The sequence below is a fragment of the Tinamus guttatus genome, unplaced genomic scaffold (genome assembly GCF_059628265.1).
Source record: "Tinamus guttatus ecotype Peru unplaced genomic scaffold, ASM5962826v1 Tinamus_guttatus_pri_ptg000472l, whole genome shotgun sequence".
Lineage (NCBI taxonomy): Eukaryota > Metazoa > Chordata > Aves > Tinamiformes > Tinamidae > Tinamus > Tinamus guttatus.
The window spans coordinates 4865856-4885132 of NW_028289006.1; the positions used below are offsets into that span (position 1 = coordinate 4865856).

At 43.2% G+C, this 19277-nt stretch overlaps 1 protein-coding gene across 1 annotated transcript; it reads left to right on the forward strand.

Annotated features, from left to right (window-relative positions):
• The first annotated feature begins 3259 nt into the window (after window positions 1-3259).
• Window positions 3260-18098, forward strand: HAL (histidine ammonia-lyase). Its single transcript, XM_010221627.2, has 20 exons — window positions 3260-3519; window positions 3975-4035; window positions 4210-4237; window positions 4536-4610; window positions 4710-4782; window positions 4885-4951; window positions 5150-5187; window positions 5269-5394; window positions 7134-7273; window positions 9077-9124; window positions 10523-10670; window positions 10745-10840; window positions 10958-11016; window positions 11862-11942; window positions 12706-12771; window positions 12849-13014; window positions 16167-16301; window positions 17373-17481; window positions 17576-17645; window positions 17943-18098. The coding sequence occupies exons 1-20, from the start codon at window positions 3273-3275 to the stop codon at window positions 18081-18083; spliced, it is 1974 nt and encodes a 657-aa protein (XP_010219929.1). The 5' UTR covers window positions 3260-3272; the 3' UTR covers window positions 18084-18098.
• The last annotated feature ends 1179 nt before the right edge of the window (window positions 18099-19277 follow it).

Sequence of the window (19277 nt, forward strand, 5' to 3'; positions counted from 1 at the left end):
GCCTATTTGTCCTTGTATTGATCTGTACAAAAAAGTACAGGAACAATGATAAACAATTTTATCATACTTTCCTGCACTGTGAGAGAAATGTTTGACTTGGCGTCGAACACTATGAGTCCAAAAAGATTATGAAGACCAGACTGGATCACAGCATTATTATATTTGAGCAAAATTTTATTCTAGCCTTATTTGTCATGGCCCTTAGTATTAGTCAGTTCTTCATATTGATCACAACATGATGATTTTACTTAAGTGTTCTGTTGAATCCTGTGTAGCACAGTAATACTTGGAGGCAGCTGAAATTCCTTTTTTTTAACAAAGCTGGGGTATCTTGCTATGCTTTTAGCGCTTATTTAAATTATTTCATCCGACTTCATATTTTAAAATAATTCCAGTTTAACCTTTTTTGTTTAGCTTGTGCTACTTAGCCTGTGAGAAACCAGAAAAAAGTACACTGACCTTTTTTAAGCTAAAATGGTAATTCGCTCTTGATTTAGTAGCTACTTCAGATGTTAAAGCTTTCTTGTATAAAGGATCTAAGGAGCCATTGGCTCTCTTCTTGCTAGTGAAAGCTTCTAGTGGAGGCCTGGCTGAAATGCACCTGAATGAGCAAGGACAAGATTCTGCTGGAAGGAAGGACCTGCTTTAGAAGAATTTTGGCTCAAGGTATTGGATTACAAAGAAAGCTGTTACTGCCTTTGGTTTTCAAAATGTTTGCCATGTTATTGCTTTGGGGCAACTCTCTCTTTCTTGTGGAAGGCCGTGTCTTTCTTGCAGCTGGGCTAGCTGTGGGAATTTGGGCTGCCAGCCAGGCTTGGTTTTTGCGGCTGGAGCTGGGACAGAGGCAGTGTCCAGCCTGCCTTTGAGCAGCACCATTTCCCTCTGCCACGCTGCGTCACCCATGTGGAGACTTCAACCCATCTCCAGCAAAGACTCATTCCTGTAGTAACTCATCCCAGCTGAGAGCACTTTATAGTGGTTGTTTTGGTGGCTAGGAATAATGTGTTGGATAGCATGAACTACAACTGTGGTGCTGTAGTTTTGTCTTTAAGGATATAGGCACCTACAGCTCCTCTCTTGACACGGTCATTGCTAAGTTTTATTTTAGTATCCATTATCACCTGCATCTCTGCACATCTTTCCCTCCTTACTTGTGTCTGCAAAGGAAGTTAGGTAAGGCAGTATGAGGCTCAGAACCGTGCAGGTGCAGTCCAGTGTTTGATCATACCTGCTATAGCAACATCCTCCAGAGCTCAAATTACAGAGTAATAGAGGATGATTTATGAATTCTGTGTTTAACCTGTGATACAAAACTACCTTCTTAATTTCAGTGTGGGAATTGTGAAAATGTTGCAGTCTGAAAGCCGTAGTGGTAGTGGTGGTGGAGGGGGAAGGAGATATCAAATCAGTATCAGATTCACAAACAGTGTGTGGACTGTAGCTCCGATCGCCTTCCTAGGAGCGAATTGAGTTCCCAAATAGTGTGATCAACTATAAGCTCGACCCTGGTAGTACTGGATTCATGAACAGTCCGTGGACCGTAGGTCTGATCGCCTTCCTAGGAACGAATCGAGTTCCCAAATAGTGTGATCAACTATAAGTTTGACCCTGGCAGTATCGGATTCACGAACAGTCTGTCATCTGTAGGTCCGATCGCCTCCCCCCCAAACAAGTAGCTGCGTTCACAAACAGTATGAGTCACTCAAATGCAACATTTACAAAGCAGGTTTTGGATGTCAGTACAGGAAATTCTCTACTAGAGCGTGGGGTTTTAGCTAGCTCTGATGTACAAATGTGCAATCATCACTCACCCCAGAAGATGGGAGAGGGCTCTCAGTCTCGAGTCTCCTCAGGCAGCGTCCTGACGCAAGGGGAGGAAAGGGGGATCAGCGCATCAACTGATCCAGAATTTATGATGGATTCTTCCCTCTCACTTCTTAGTCTCCAGAGGCAGCGTCCAAGCGTGAGGGGAGGGAAGGGGGCTCAGCCTGTCGACTGACCCAGGAGTTACCACGGTTTCTTCCCCCCTCATTCCTTAGTCTCCTCAGGCAGCGTCCCGACCTGAGGGGAGGGAAGGGGGGTCAGCCTGTCGACTGACCCAAGAGTTACGATGGATTCTTCCCTCCCGACTTTTCATCCTTAGTTCACCTTTTATACTTTTCTTTACATTCAGGTGGAGCTTGAGTGACTAGAGTCATACTTAATATTGTTATTGATTGGTGAAAAAGTTTCTCGCTTTCATTTAAAGGTACAGTCAACCGAAAATCTAGAGCGCGCGCTCAGTGAGGGGTGGTCGTACCTAGGAGGCGGGTAACTTTTGGGATGGAGGTGTGGTTTTCACATTATAATGAGCAAAGTTCAAGCAAAGTTCATCTGAAAGGAGTGATTTGCCACCTTTGCTGGCTCAGCACCGGACATGTTATCGTATATCTCCCATTAGACAGCTACTGTGCGGCTTCTCAGCAGCCCAGCTCAGGGAGCGCAACAGAGTTTGGCCATGGTGTCTTCACCCCGCTCCATCCTCCGTTACTCCCCTTTGCAGCTGCGAGGAGGGCAGATTGTGCTACCTAGGGAACCGTGGAGGAGCAGAGTCCATGCGCACCAGCAATCCTGGAAGTGGCAACTGTGTAGCACCCCAAGCAGGCCTCTGTAATGCCAAAACTTCGGTTAAGTCCTAGTTTTCCTCTCCATTCCTGCTTTCAAACAATTCTTCCACAAACACTTCTTCCACAGAATGAGCAAGGCAGATTAATTTCCTACACTGCCAGCCTGCTTCATCTCACTCAGGTTAGAGGTGCAAGGCTATAATCTAGTCTCCTTTTAATCCCAGCAGCTGCTACCAATCCCTAATGGGGCAAATATCTTCTAGCCTTGTCCTTTATGCACGTATTAGTATGATCTACTGCCATGTAGGAGCTCCATTACCTCCTGTTAAATCTTTAAGGTCTTAGTACAGCTGCATTTCAGTATATTCTGATTCATTTGTCTATTTTTCTTGATGCATAAACTCTAGCTCCTGGTTTTTCATTTCTATCTATCTGGTATGATCTCTGGAAAAAGTTCCTGTGACAGTGGGGGGGGTCCCTTTCCCTTCCCAGAAAAAGGGTGTGCTCCCTAGGGTTGGTTTGATTGGATGAAGTCAACTGAATACATTGGTCTGGCTTATTTACAAAGGTAGGGATCTTTGGGGGTGGATTTTTGCTGTTATCTGATTGCGGCACTGCAGGCCGGCGGAGCCACAGTCCCGCTGGAGCACGGTGTGGAGAGGAAGCATGCCCAGATACACCGTGCATGTGCGGGGAGAATGGCTGGCAGTTCCTTGCCAGAACTGCACGAGCACCATCGGGTGGCTGGGAAAGGAGGCCGTGAGGCGATACATGAAAAACAAACCTGACAACGGCGGGTTTAACTCGCTGGAAGAGGTAAAATTCTACGTGCGGAGGTGCAAGGGGCTCGGCTTGCTGGACCTCGATGACACGGTGGAGGACGCGCTGGAGGACAACGAGTTTGTGGAAGTGGGTAAGCAGGCCCTAAGCAGCACTCCGCAGAGAGCTAACGGATGGTGGGGGAGTCAGCGCACGGCGTGTGTTCGTCTAAAATCGCATCTGAGATAGCCTCTGTGATTCTATGGAAAAAAGGCCAAAATGCAACAGTAGTTACAAAAACAGAAATATATTTTATAAAGTTTAGAAGCTACAGGGTTCGGTATGGATCATCTCTATATGATATCATATGCACTGTCCGTGTGAGATACGGACTACGTGTCCAAGGGCTGAACCGTTTGCTTTTGCCTTTAGAGTACCTTAAACAGTTACGCTGCCACTTCTTGTTTTCCTGGAAGCAGAGAAATATGATTTGGGCTGACGACTACAAATTAAAATTCATACTGCTGTGTATTACAAGGAATAGAGAATTTCTTTTTATGAAAAGTCCAATTTAATGCTGCTTGTGCTTACTTTACTTATTTCTTCTAGTTATAGAAGGAGATATAATGTCTCCAGATTTCATACCATCTCAACCAGAAGGAGTTCATTTGTATCCTTTTTTGATTTTTTTTGTCTTTTTTTTTGTAATTGAGAACTACAGTTTTCTACATTTCCCTGTTTTTTCAGTGTTCCTCTGTCTTTAGAAAAAGTTGGTAGCTTTAATCAAATAGCTGTGACCTGTGAAATTCTGTTTGCCCTTTATTTTCCTTTACAGAACTTTTAGGTATAGCAAATACAGAGAACCAGAACAGGTAGGACTTGATGATGATTCTACAGCTCAGTAATGTCCTTGCTATTCACCAAAAGAAACTCTTGAGAGTTCAGCAATCACAGCGTTCACAGCATGAATTACAGTTAAATTTGCTGGGCCTGGGAATCAGAATTGTAATGTGCTCATTACTTTTTTGTTGGAGAGTTTCCTGCCTTACAAATGAGAATATGAGTGAGCTTCCTATCATTGCATTCCTATCATTCCTATATTTTTATTTAATACTGATTATTAAGCAATTTTATATGTAGCCCAAATTAAAGTGTGGTTCTTTTGTGCAGTACATTTCTTTAGACGGGGACAGTTTAACAACAGAGGACCTGGTGAATTTAGGGAAGGGACTCTACAAGATAAAGGTAAAGATTCTGAATGAACATGGCTAGACATTATGTATTTATCCTTCTCTGATTAGAATTAAGGAATAATAGTTAATATTGAAAATATTTGTTTTCTAGCTCACACGTGAAGCTGAAGCTAAAGTTAAGCGATCAAGAGAAGTGATCGAAAGGATTGTAAAAGAGCAAACAGGTATATATGTTTTTCATCTCTAGCTGTTAATTATTTTTTTTCATTTGGTTTAGATAACTTTCTTGGGTTCTCTCCTTACCCAGAAGTGTATGTGTCTTTCAGTTGTTTATGGAATTACCACAGGATTTGGGAAATTTGCCCGAACAGTCATTCCAAATAGTAAACTTAGGTAAGTTATGTATGCACATCTCCTTTATTTTCAGAAGACATGCATATAAGAAGGATCAGTTCTACACTGTATGTTTATACTTCTTTAGTTCAGAGAGTAGCTTCAATGTTTCTCTTTGCTTTGTGCAACACAAAAATTTTATTTGAAAGACTTACTTGGGGTTTTACATGACTTTTTTTTTTTTCTTCTTTTTCATAGGGAGCTCCAAGTGAATTTAGTTCGTTCACATTCTGCAGGTAGTCAGATATTGCTTGATATTTTCCCTTTTCTGTCGCTGTTGATATCGGGCTTAGTAACTGAGGCTGTTACTGTTTCAGGTGTCGGGAAACCTTTGAGCCCAGATAGATCTCGCATGCTCTTGGCACTGAGGATCAACGTCCTAGCTAAAGGATACAGTGGAATATCCTTAGAAACTCTCCAGCAAGTTATTGAAGCATTTAATGGTAAAAAGACACTTAAAGAAATATAGTATGAGCAGAAATGACAGGAAGGGCTGAGGAAAAGGTGTGCAACAGACAGGCATTCAGCCACTGAGAGCTTACAGAGTTAGTTCACGACCAGGCAGGAAGTTTTTGGCAGAAACATGAATTGAATCCAGATAATGTATATCCCAATTCAGCCCTGGCTATACTTGTGAACCTGATGTTATTCCTTACATTCTCTGCTGTGGAGAGAAAACTCATTGTGAGCTTGTAACAGGCATGCTCTGAACACAGAATAAATCAGGACGAGAGGTTCACGGGCAGGCCAAGGCTGACAGTGAACTAGAGCTATTTCTATACTGAATGGTTATGGAGAGGGTGACCTCCATGGAATGTTAAAAGCAGGTTCATTAAGCTGCAGAGGGGTTTTCTCCTGTCTATCATAAAACCAAGTGACACAGCTCACAAGATCACCAGTGACCTGTAGGCCCTCTCATGCATGAACTGGGTGGCATCTACTTATCTTCTAAACACTGGATGTTAGTTGTTCTAAATGGCAATGTTTCACTGTCGTGACTGTTAGTCAGCCTGTGAAGAATCCAACTCTAACCTGGGGCAAGCACTTTTATCAAGATTCAGGTCTGTAATCCACCCTACTGGGTTCATGCTGACCTATGTGCCAATGTCTTTTGGGACGCTGAGATTTTTGGATGGGGCTATTATCATCTTAAAAAAATGCCTATGTGGGTGTTTGCTGAGTAGGCCCACTGGGCAGTATCTGCTCTTGTGAGTAGATTCGTGCACAGGATCGTGTCACGAGCAGGAGCTACAAGACAACACGTGCAGAACCGCATGGATGGTAACAGCCATTCACGCTGCCTCAGCTATGAAAACAGTTAAAGCTACACTGGGTGGCTGGAAGCCTGAGCAGGAAAACTGTTCTACTGTGGGAACACTAAACACGTGCTTATTCAAGGCATCCCTCTCAGACACAAGGTCTGTCCTGGAAGACAAGTTTTTAGCTGGATACTTGACTCTATTTTTGAGTTATTCTGGGACATGTAGACTATGGTGGCTACTCACAAATGTGCCTTCTAGAACACATAATGCTCATTGATTTTCTTGAGTACAAATACTGCTCCTAGCAATTTTACATGGGATGAAATCTCACATATGCAAATATTAGTAAAAAAAAGCCCCACTGCCAAGAATTTCTCATACAACCCTGACAGCGAAGAACTAGGTGGAAAGGAAAAGAGTTGCGCAGAAGCTGTTGGATAAGCCTTAGAGAGCCTAACAGAGCTGAGAGTAAGATGGCAATGGTTCTGGTTTTAGGTTGATGAATTCAACAGTCAACTCCAAATTCCCACAGACATCATAAATGATGACAGTGTGTCCCATGAATCAAGATCCCCTGGAATCAATATTTCCAGGTTACAAGTCCTGAAGAACCCTTCACAACTGGGATGTGACCCGAGAGGAACATATTTTAGCTGCCTGACCATGTAATTCTAGTTGCAATGCTCACTAGCAGGAGTCCTCCAAGATGTTATGGGACTTAACTGAGAAGGGAAATGATTTCTCTATAAGCTGCAGCTAGTCTGGGAGCAGGATCAAATCCTTGTCTGCAATAAGAGTTGTGTTGGTGGTTATATTGGTCATTATTACAGAATGTAACTGTCACCATATTCATGTGTCTGTTTTCCAAGGAGCATATCAAGGGAAAGCTCTAATGAGAGTTGTAATTATTTTCTTTCTAGCATCCTGCCTTCCTTATATCCCTGAGAAAGGCACAGTTGGAGCCAGTGGAGACTTGGCCCCCCTCTCTCATCTTGCTCTGGGATTGATTGGAGAGGGAAAGATGTGGTCTCCAAAGAGTGGTTGGGCTGATGCTAAATACGTAAGATCCGTGTTGGTTTGTTTTTGTTTTCGTTTTCTGCTTGCTTTCTTGCTGACTATTCTGTGTAAATTGTGTGTAGTATTGAGAAGAGGAGTTTTCCTAGAATTGTTAGAATCATAACACTTACAAGTGTTCAGAAACTGTGTACCAATTTGAATTGGGACTAGGTTGCCTTTAGCAGCTCATCCTGCACCTTGAGGGAAGTGGATCCATGAGAGTGGAACATACTGGCCCACATGTCATTGTAACAGACACTGGATGAATGTCCTGCATGTCATTAGATCCTAAAGAAATATCACGGCATGGTATCACAGTGCAAGATGCTGCAGTGACATTGTTAGGGGCTGGAGAGAGAGATAGGATGTGATACAAGCTCTGACAGAGCTATTACTACACCTTCAGCTCCATAAATACCAACACTGTCACACAAAACCCTCAAATTAGAAAAATTCAAATGCTAAGAAGAACTGGAGATTTACTGAACTTACTAGTGAAGCGTCTACTGCATTTTATAATTTCATAGTACACAGATGTTTTTGGTATAGTTGCAGGGAACCTTAGTAGCATCCTTTACAACAAGAAATTTATAATAAAATTATTTTATGTTAGATTTCTTTGGTCACTAATAAGCTAGCAGATTGATCTAGTGGTTAATATCTCCAAGTATGGCCTTTCCAAAGTCTCTCTTAGTCATTTGTTCTGTTAGACTTGTTGGTCCTACCCATGTAATGTTTGAATACTAGATTTATTTATAGATTAACAGTCATATCATCATGGTAACATGGAGGAGTGCTGAGAGCTACACAGGGAGACAAGGAGGGAGGAAAGGAAGGCAGTTTGTCCTGGGCCTCCTGTTTTCAGATGTGGAAGGGTACAATGGCTCATTACTTTATCATCATACACAATATATTCAGGTCATTACCATCTCACCTCTTACCAGTCTCCCTGGGAACAAGGGAAGGAATTGGTGAGAAGGGAGATGAAGCCCAAGAGGAATAAGAACTTCATCCATCAGGTCAGTGGCTCACACAAGTATTCTGTAGCAGGAATGAAATCAAAACCAGATTCCCCAGGAAGTATTTTCGACATGAGATCACCCAGCCTTTCACCCTCTCTCTGTTACCTCTGCATGCTTTTGTCAGATGATTAAATTTGTCTCTTTTATCGTTTCCAGAGGTGAGAAAGTTTCTTGCATTACTGCTCCTTCCATTTCCCAAATATATTTCTCTGAAATCATCTCTGGAAATCATCTGGAAAAAGAAAAAGAAAAGAGCATTCTAATTAGAATAAATTACACTATTCCTCCATTTTTCACAAGAGCAATTGCCTGAATAAAGCTCTTCAGCACTGGAGATACTCTAAAGAAAGATATGACATCCTGTCTCTCTCTCTCCAGTTTCTAGGGAATCATTCGTAAGAAATTGTTTACATCAAGCCAAATCTACTTTGAGGCAGGGGTAGGCAGAACTACCTTCCCAAGACATTTCCTACCTTATCTCCTATTACTCTCTCCCATCAGATAGTATGCAACAGATGTTAATGAGCTGTGACACTATCTCATTTTATTGCTCCTTGTACCTTATTTTTCTGGCACTGGGAAAAAAAGATGCTGGTTTTGAAGCCCAAATATGCAATCTTTTGCTTAGCCCAGCAGTGTTTGTGTGAGAGAAAGTTCCTTTTTCTCTCTTCACTGGAGAATTTCCTAATGTTTTTTATTTATAATTGAAGATTTTAAAATTTTGCTGACTGAATTCTTGGAAAGCATTTTCTTGTTAACTGTCTTGTCATCAAACTACTTTGCAGGTCCTGGAAGCCCATGGTCTGAAGCCAGTTACGCTGAAACCAAAAGAGGTAAGAAACCATAGCCATGACAGCTATAGGAAAACAAGCCTCACTGTTCACTAGCTGCCTTATAGTTAAACTTAATGACTGAAATGCCAGTAATGCTATAAATGCCAGTGATTAAATTCTATTTTCACTGGCAATGGGGATTGATCCACATTTTCTACTACTCCTAATCATTCATCAGTGGAAAATATTACTGTTAATATCCCATGTTTTTCCAGGTTAGTGGAAGTTGTAGTAGTAGGTAACTAAAGCGATGTAAACAGTAATTTTAGCTTTATCCCACATAACACTAATATAGAACTGGTCTTTCTGGTTGCCAATCAACAGATTACTTAGCTGTTCCCTGAGGGTTTATATTCAGATATGTCCTGATTTTATAGACTAAGTTTATATTTCTAGGAGTGTTTATGAATACATAGATCTGTATTCTATCATCAGAGAATATGACCCTTCTTAAAGAACTATAGAGATCTGGAGGCTCCTGTTGTGGATGGCTTTTCAAAAAACTTAATTTATTGCTAAAAGTATATTTTGTAATGTTTTAAATGCAGCATGTAATACTTATACATAATTATGCAAATATATAGTTATAATACCTGTATATGATATAAATATCAGCAGCACAGTGTGAATAGTTAATGTATATAGATTAATCTGTTAATTAAACAACTACCTTTTAAAAAAGTACTGTCCGGAGTGGGGTTTTTCTTCCAATATCACTCCACTTAACTTGAACTGTCAAATCCAAGCCTGGCATTTGGATTATGTGTATATGGATTCAGTAGGGAGGCACAGGCATCTTCAGAAAACTCTTTGTCTCATCCTGAATCACAGCTCCAAGAAGCCCTCTGAAGGTAGCAATCTCTGACCAAAGCATGAGCCCCGCTTATATTTGACTTTTAGGCTGTTAAAATTAGGTGAGATTAATCTTATTTCAAGGATGAAACTTTGCATGGGGATGCAACAGGCCTGAGGCAGTGCAGCCCTCTGGTAATGCACCTCAGTAACTGTAAAACAAATTCAGAAGCAAGCAGCAAAAACCTGTGTCTCCTGGAGAAAAAAGAATTCTCCTGGGCTTCAAGGGCCTTTGGAACAAGCCTGTAGCTGGTATCAACTGTTTAAGTTGTTAAATCAGTTAAGACTTTTACTTCTGTTTTAGTTCTCTGCTTCATTATTATAAGTGTTTCTCACATGCCCCATGCTCATAGCTCCTTCAGTTTAGTTAATAACAAAAGAGAGTGAGTAAAAATAGTGTTATGCTTGCAAAGAACAGGAAAAGAATAAAACATTCCTCTTTGCTGTACTTCTCTGGTTTTAATTTGGATTGTTGCAGAGATGGTGAGTTCTCACAGCATGTGGAATAGCACCAATGATGTTGCTTAACATCTGCTCTCTTTGAAGGGTCTGGCTCTAATTAATGGGACACAAATGATCACTTCGCTGGGATGTGAAGCAGTTGAAAGAGCCAGCGCTATTGCTAGGCAAGCAGATATAATTGCTGCCCTTACACTTGAAGTCTTGAAGGGTACAACTAGGGCCTTTGACACAGGTTGGTACTGGACATTTTCTGTCCTTTAGTTGACAAGAGAGGGCAAAACTTAACAGTCCTACTTGTTTTTCTAGATATACATGCAGTGCGCCCACACCGTGGGCAGGCTGAAGTGGCATTTCGATTCAGGTCCCTTTTAGATTCTGACCATCATCCATCAGAAATAGCAGGTGAAAAATCTTAGTCTTGAGTAACCTCCTGAGTTACTCAGGACAGGTTGGCTGTTTCTACAGTCATACATACATTTCTGTGTAAGGCATATTTGTTTTTCCCCTTGTTCTTCCTAGAGAGCCATAGATTCTGTGATCGAGTCCAGGATGCCTACACAATGCGCTGCTGCCCTCAGGTAAAAAGCGATTTATGTTTCCTTTTACTGTAGCTGACAAGGGATGGTGAAGTTTCCACCCCAGAAATATATTGCCTGACTCCACTAGAGGAGGCAGTTTTATTTTGTTTCCCCTTCAGTTCAAAGTTGTCTACTACAAGAGACATGTAATTTGTTGATCCCATGTTATGGGAGTGCGTATGCCCATGGAGCAGTGCCTAGCAGTGCTGTGCTCACACCTGCAAAAGGCCAAGAGTGGGAGGCCTGGGGAAGATCCTGGCTTCCACATCTGCTTGCTTTGTAGGGGCTTTCTTCAGCCTACTTGCTAAGACCATGAGCTGGGGAAAAATGTTTCCAGAAGCAGCTGGAGTGACTTACTGCATCCCAAACCTGCGGTATCCCAAACATATTGGATGAATTTTATCCCATGTTCTAACATGAGCAAAGCTATTGCAGCCAGTGAAAGATTTGTCTAAGTAACTAATTTGTGAGAGTTTTTTTTCTATGTTGGTTCGCTTAGGTTAGTTCTTGTTTAATATCACTTCTATCCTCAATCAATTAAGAGAATATTGATTTGTCTTTCATTTTGAGCAAACCATCGCAAACAGGTAAAGAATGATGCACTCAAATGATTGTCTTAGCAAGACTGTCATGATAAATGTAAATCTAGTCTTTCAGATGTGAGGATGGGCAGTGTCCCCCAACAGCAATGCACATTTTTTTCAGAGCAAATCCAAGACTGTCTTCACGTCTTCATGATTTATAGATTGGAATAAGGGGAAAGACAGCACCTGCAACTGGGCCAGAATACTGAAGGTGAACTAAGCAGAGATGCTAAGTTCTGGTGATAATATCTTTTGTTCTAGGTTCATGGAGTGGTAAATGATACAATCGCCTTTGTGAAGGACATCATGATGACTGAAATCAATAGTGCCACGGACAACCCTGTATCTTTCTGACGATTTTATTTCTCCAAAAAAATTTTCCTTGGCGCTTTTTATCTTTTTCTTTCAAATTATCATTTATATGTGAGATTTAAAAACCATAGTTGTCTTCAGTCAGTAGCTACAACTGGCTCCAAAAGCAACACTCCCAGTGTAACTAGTAGGCCGCAGTTGTATAAAGCACTGGAGCACGCAAGTGTGTTTTGGGACTTATACATAAAGTTTTATGCATTTAAATGCTTCCTAAATCAGATTCTGGGCTCTTATATTAAACGTATAGTTAGGCAGAACTTGACAATTGATGGACTTAGACTGGCAGTGAATTTTCATTTGAAACATCTGGTGCTGCAGCATTAACAGAACCTGGACTTCTGCCATCAGTGTAAAGATGTTATTGTCATATCAATAGCTGGTAAGCATCACTTCTTGCAGCCTGACTTGGAGAGAGTCTACTAAGCAGCTGAGAAATATGCTAGTATCCAAACATGTTTTTTTGCATCCCTAATAGTTTTCACGCTCCGATCAAACACTTCATCTCATGTAGTCCGTTTAACAAAATATATGACAAAACTATCTCTGCAAGTTTGGAGAACTGAGATTCGATCTTCATTTTCTGAAAAAGTGAGCAGGTGGAGGTAATGCAATGTACTTGCAAAGAAGAGCATGTTAGCATGAAATGCCTTCAGAGAAGACATTCTGATTATTTGCAGTAGTTGTCATGTAAGCGGAAACCTATTCATGTTCATGCCTTAGCTCTTCCCTAAAGATGGTGTTTGCTCAAAGGGCAGAGACCATTTCTGGAGGAAATTTTCATGGTGAATATCCTGCAAAGGTAATCAAGCATTCAGAGAAAAAAAAATCTGTTCCTTTTTTTTTAATCATCTGACATAATGAGATCTTCTTTCGTAGGCTCTGGATTATTTGGCAATTGGTGTGCATGAACTTGCTGCAATTAGTGAAAGAAGAATCGAGAGGCTCTGCAACCCGTCGCTCAGCGAACTGCCTGCGTTTCTGGTAACCGAAGGAGGCCTGAACTCTGGCTTCATGATTGCCCACTGCACAGCAGCTGCCCTGGGTGAGTGCTGAAGCAGTATGAAATGGGAAGTAGCTGAAATGGGAATACCAATTTATACTGACGGAGCGGTAACTGGATTGTAGATGTAAAGGAGGTCTCGCTCCCAGTTGTTTCCCCCTTCTTTTCCTCATGCTTTGGGCTATTGGGTGGCGAAGCCAGAGTGCTCAGTGCAGCTGCAACTGTGTCAGCTCAGAATGGTTTGCTCTGTGCTGACCCTCGTTTCTCACTAGCACATGGACACCACTTGCCTCAAACTTAAGACTGTTGGGATGTTCTTAGTACTCAGTGCCTCCATCTGACGGCCAAGTGCATAAACCAGTGTCAGACTCCTCCATGGAGGAGGAGACTGGAGTTCCCAGGAATTTTAATTGGAGGAGCACAATAAAAATAAGCATGCCAGCATACTTTTCCTCAGGGGGATAGAAGGTTGTAGTGAAAAGGAAGGGAAGAAAAAAAGGCAAAGGAATCATTGATGATAAATAAAAGAAACTCAACTTGTGTTTTCTTTCCTAATGTCTCCTTGTTGTCTTTAACTGTATTATAGACAGGGATTTGCCCAGTTTGTACAAAACATATTGCTGATAGTGTCATGATAGCTGTGGATATTGATTTAATTAATGTAATTAATTATGATTGACAAATTATGTCCACATGCGATTACCAAAGAAAAGTTGTTGCTGCTTTTTCTAAATGGTTTAGCCCATATCAGGTCTTTGCAGGTGTGTATAAGGCTGTGTTTACTGCTGGGCCCTCCTTATAGGGGTACTTTGCTGTTGTGGTAAAACATCGTTGTCGGTGTTTTCCCTCAGGGTGGTGCCTCAGGCTAGAATGGGGTTTCACTGATGCAGAGAGGCACCTGTCCTCTGCAGCACTGATGGACACATAGGTAGGGGCTGCTGCCTGCCTGGCTGCAGTGGGACTCACCCGGCACTGTTCTCCCGGGACAAGAGGAGTCCAACTTGGGATATGGTGTTTGGAGTCAGTGTGTTTCACAACCTTCCTTACTACTAACTTGGGATACGGTGTTTGGAGTCAGTGTGTTTCATAAACTTCCTTACTACTCCTGGACAAACACCTCTGCAGGCCTCCCTAGAGCCAGCTCAGCACACTGCATACCGGGATTAGCGCTCAGCACAGGGTTTGTTTAGGCTGCATTTGCAGAGTGTATCTGAAGCAGATCCATAGAAGCATTCACATCCCTTCAGTTTAGGCAGCTGAGGCAAATAGTGACATCAGTGAGAGCAAATTCATCCAGAGAGTCTGCGCAGCCTCGCGCAGCCCGGGCAGCCAGGGCTCTGCTGCTCGCAGTGGCCGTGACGGTAGCTAGATGCCAGCTCGGGGTTTGTACGTACCCAGCTCTCCTCACTGCAAGTCTTCTTTTTTCTTTCCCATCATTCCTGCTTGGTTCTGATGAAGAGAGAAAGGGAAGAGATGTGTGTTTTTCTAGGTGCAGTCTCTGCTTCAGTTGGGAGAGGGTCCGGATGAGTGTTGCTCTATCTCCGTGGAGCTGTTTCTCTGTTAGAGGAAGCAACAGCATTTCAGTCCTGCAGTTTTTCAGGGAGAGCAGCTTTGAGGAAGAGGCTGAACTGAAAAAAAAAAAAAAAAAAAAAAAAAGCGGTCAATATGGTCAATATGAACTAAATTAATGTAATAGAGGAACTCTCCCCATAGGCTGGTTTTGGAGGTGGGACTGGAATATAAGCCAGCTGGTTCCCTCTTTTGAGGACTGGCAGCTTTCCTTTTGTCTGCACAGAGTTTATGTTGGCTCCAGGGTCTAGTTGTCGCTTGGCTTCCAGTGCTGGGAATCTCAACCTGGCTCATATGGCAGTTATATCCAGGGCTCATATTTGCTCTCTGAAGTTGGGGCTTCTGGGTTATTCTTGGGTCTCTGACATGGGGAATGAAAATGACTGCCAGGCCTCCAACCTCGTGACTACCACCGGTCCCAGAAGTTCACTGATTAGAGTAATTTTCCACTGGTCAAAATAAACACGAATTAACCGAAAATAACATTTGAATTCTGATTTTAGTCTTAAAGAAAAAGAAAAAAAAAGAGAAAAAGAAAGAAGAGGAAAAGAAGAAACAGGAAAAAAAAATGTTACTGCTGTTATTTTTAAGTCACACTGCCAGTTTCTAAAGCAGTCCTGTAGTGCTGTCCACTCCCAGGGATAAAGCCACAAAATAATTGCGGCTCTTTCTGCAGTGCTAGTGGCTGCTTCTCTCCCTTCCTCTCTGGTCTCGCCGTGCCTGCCAGGCTGCACTGCTGCCTCCCCCGGGGCTGCTCCTGCTGCTGAGCTCTGCCGCCGCCTGTGTCGCTGGGGCCCTCGGCGTCAGCAGCTGCTTTCCTGGTGCTCCTGGTTTGGTGAGGGGGCCTCTCAGCATCCTGCTGGGCTTTGGGAAGGAAAGGTCGGCCTGCAGTGAGAGCGCTGTGAGCGGCACCTTTGTTTCTTCTCTTCTGAAGAGCAATGCTCAACCTTAAACTTCAGCACGGCACCCACACGCCTTCTGGCGGCCCAATTCCCCCTGCTTTTGGATGCAGTTTGCACAGGAGTGGACTGCACGTGGTGTTGCACCTGCATCTCGGGCTTTCGAAGGCAGCACGTTCTGACATTGAGGTGTTTGTGTGCCTGGATGGGGGACCTGCGCAGCCTCATAGGCAGGCAAGGTGAGGGGAGGAGAGGTGAGAGAAGATGGGTACCCTTGTTCTGCTGCAGCTTCTGCAAATCACTGAATCACAGAATGGTTGAGGTTGGAAGGGATCTCTAGAGATCATCTAATCCAACCCCCCTGCTCCAGCAGAGACACCCAGAGCACGGGGCATAGGGTGGCATCCAGGCAGGTTTGGAAGATCTCCAGAGAAGGAGATTCCACAACCTCTCTGGGCAGCCTGTTCCAGGGCTCTGGAAATGCCTCAGGTCAGCTGGGAAAGATATTTGCATCCACAGACTGATATTGGTTATCTTTTTCAGAGGCAAAGTTATTTTATTATAAATTACTCAGTACAATTAAAACATTAATGCATCCTCAAAAGAGGATGCTGGGGCCTGACATGGTGGATGGGCTCTTTGCTGCGGTCTCCTTCCAGGTTGGCCGTTAATTCTAGTGCTTTTTGCCCTTTCTGTCCCCCATTTATTTGCTCCTGACTTTTGCAGTTTCTGAGAACAAAGCCCTGTGCCACCCCTCTTCTGTGGACTCTCTCTCAACCAGTGCTGCTACAGAGGACCATGTGTCCATGGGAGGATGGGCTGCGAGGAAAGCTTTGCGAGTTATCGAACATGTGGAACAAGGTACGCTTGAGATGCTGATTTGGAGATGCATCTACTCTATGTACCTAAGCTATGATATTAATGCCATTCTTCCTAGCTATCGTTATTAAAAAAAAAAAAAAAAGTTCACGACTCTTAAATAGCTATTCAAAGATACTGTATGAAGTATATATTTTTTCAAGCACGTAGATCTTTAACAGAGATGTGGTAAATCTGAAGTTGAGTGTTCCTGTGAAATAAAAACTGCTTACTACAGGACAGTAAGCAGATCTTTCCTCTTCTTTTGCTTAGAAGAGAATAAGTATTCTCTCCTGTTCTTTTATTTTTATTTTGAGGCAGATGGTGTGCTTAGGTACAGATGTCAGCTGTTACTGGAAAAACAGAATTATACAGAACACAAAAGTACTAGCTTAGGTTTATACATTTGAGTACTCTGAAGGCTTAAAGTTCTATAAAACTTTTTTTTCTTTTCATGTGCAGACAAATGAGTTTGTAACCGCAGAAACAAAATCTTACATGCAGTTACTTGGGTGTATTGGTTCATATGAAAATAAAAACTAATGCCCAAAACTGATCTGTTGTTAGGTGGGCAGATACTGTTCAAATGTTTCCAGAAAGAATAAAAATCTGCTTAGAAGTTCTTGTAATTTTATCAGCGCTTTTTGCAAGACATCTGATCTTTCAGCTTTCATGAGCAGAACTTTCTTTTATAGCTCAAGACTCTCTTTTTCATCTATGCTAGTCTGAAAGAAGCTTTCTGATTTACAGTGCCCATTAGCTGGGGTATTCAAGATACCCTACATGAGCTATTTACGGATTTAAGACTGCAGTAATTAGGATTGCTTGGCATATTTAAAAGTTTGTATGGCAGACCACCCAGAATGTGCTTTTTACAACGTGTGATACCCCCCAGCACCATTCCTAAGATGACCCTGCTGCAGGTTGCCCATCTGGACGTGTGGATCCACTGAGGGTCTTTTCGTCTTACTAGAAACAATGTCATATTAGCTAGAGCAAACTCCAGGTTTTATAAAGGAAGCCTCCTGTTGGAGGTTCTGCTAAAATCTCTCTTGTGCTGCTCTCATTTCCTAGTTCTGGCGATTGAGCTGCTTGCAGCCTGCCAGGGCATTGAATTCCTACGCCCTCTGAGAACGACCACCCCATTGGAGAAGGTCTACGACCTTGTGCGCTCCGTGGTGAGGTAAGATCAGATAAACGCGTTGCCCAGAGTTTACCACTTTGGAGACCTGCTGACTGCGGCTGTGGTTAATGTTTGGCCGATGTTCTCCTTACAGGCCTTGGATGAAGGATCGCTTCATGGCCCCGGACATTGAAGCAGCTCACAGGCTGCTGGTGGAGCAGAAGGCAAGTGTTGATTTTTTGCACGTGCCTTATGATCAGTGCTCAGGAGGACTCTGCAGCTCCACTTTGGAAGTACCTCTCCGTATGTTCAGTACTTCGAGTCACTTCATCTATCCACATGCTCTTGCGCAACCTTGCTCTGATTGCCCCCGTTTCTGCTGGTCCCACATTTACATTGCTCTGAAGTTCTCAGTTCCGTCCCAGTAACATTTCCACAGAGTTTCCTGAACTTGTGTTGATGTCTGAAGGAGAATTCTTTGTTTGCTTCTGACTTGGTTGTTTTACTTTCTCCTCCTGCAGGTGTGGGAGGTGGCTGAACCTTACATTGAAAAGTACAGGAAGGAACACATCCCTGAATCGAGACCTGTTTCACCAACAGCCTTCACCCTGAGGTCACTGGCAGTGAACACATGTGATCACAATCATCAAGATGAACTTTAACAGTTGCTAGCATCTGGTAGAGAGTAGATTTTTGCGGGACCTTGTTTGGGGATGGCTCTTTTATGGGAACTCAGCATGGTTTTTTTCTGGGAATGCACAGGAACTGCTTCTGTAGTTCAGAAGCACATATGGATTAGCAGGGAAACGCCTCACCGGATCTGAACCTGTGAAAGACAGTTTTGTCATGACAGCGCGGACAATCATGACCATGAATTCAGCTGAATTTACTGAGCTTCTGAACACATTAAGACCACTTTTATGAAGATCACTGTTGCAGAACAAATCTGCTGTACTCTGATGGACTATGCTTAATGTGGCTTCCCAAAGGAGCCTATAGGTTCACACCTGCAATAAATACAGTGAGATGCCACATGCAGCTGTAAACGTGGTTCCCTTTCTGATGTGCTGATGAAAACTGAAGGCAAGAGCTTAGTTTGGAAAATAAAAGGGCCAGGGAAAGGTACAGGCTGTTTCTGCAGGACAAGGAAGCGGTGTTGGAGTGGGAGAGAGGAACAAGCCCTGGGGCGATAGCATGGAAGTCACCACGCACCTGCCAGCTCATGTGTTGCAACCTGCCCCATGTTACAACACCTAACGTGTGACCGTGAGGCAGCGGAGCCGGGACACATAAATACTAGTTTGTGTAAAACTGGCTGCTTTGAACAGCTTCAAACTTGTGACAGCACAGGCTTGCTGCCCCCAGCTGCAGGGGCTTCAGCACGGGTTGGAAGCCTTCCCAGGAGGACTGTGTAGGTACCCAGGCAGGCAGAAATGCTGAACGGAGCGGCCACAGCGCTGTATGGGGCCACCTTCATGTGTCTGTGTGCTGGACAATGTCAAATGTGCCCCGAAAGCAGGATTAGCAGCAGCTGGAGAGCTGGCACGTAGGCCCCTCACCTGACCACGAGAACTGGTGAGTTGTGCAGGGCATCCTGACCCCTGCCCTGAACAGGGCATGGGGGCTCTGGTTACTCCAAGAATCTCAACATGAGCATGGATTGATGGCTCCTCAAACTCACTAACTCTGGGACCCGCCATACCTACCCCAGGCATGCGAGCTCCCAGCCCAGCCTCTTCCTTCTGTGCCTAATATGCAGCATCTTTGACCACCACCTTATGAACCAAGTAAACCCTCCAGCCTCTGGCCTCTCCTGCATGAAATGAACTACTAAGTGAAAGTGTGAGTGCAAGTGT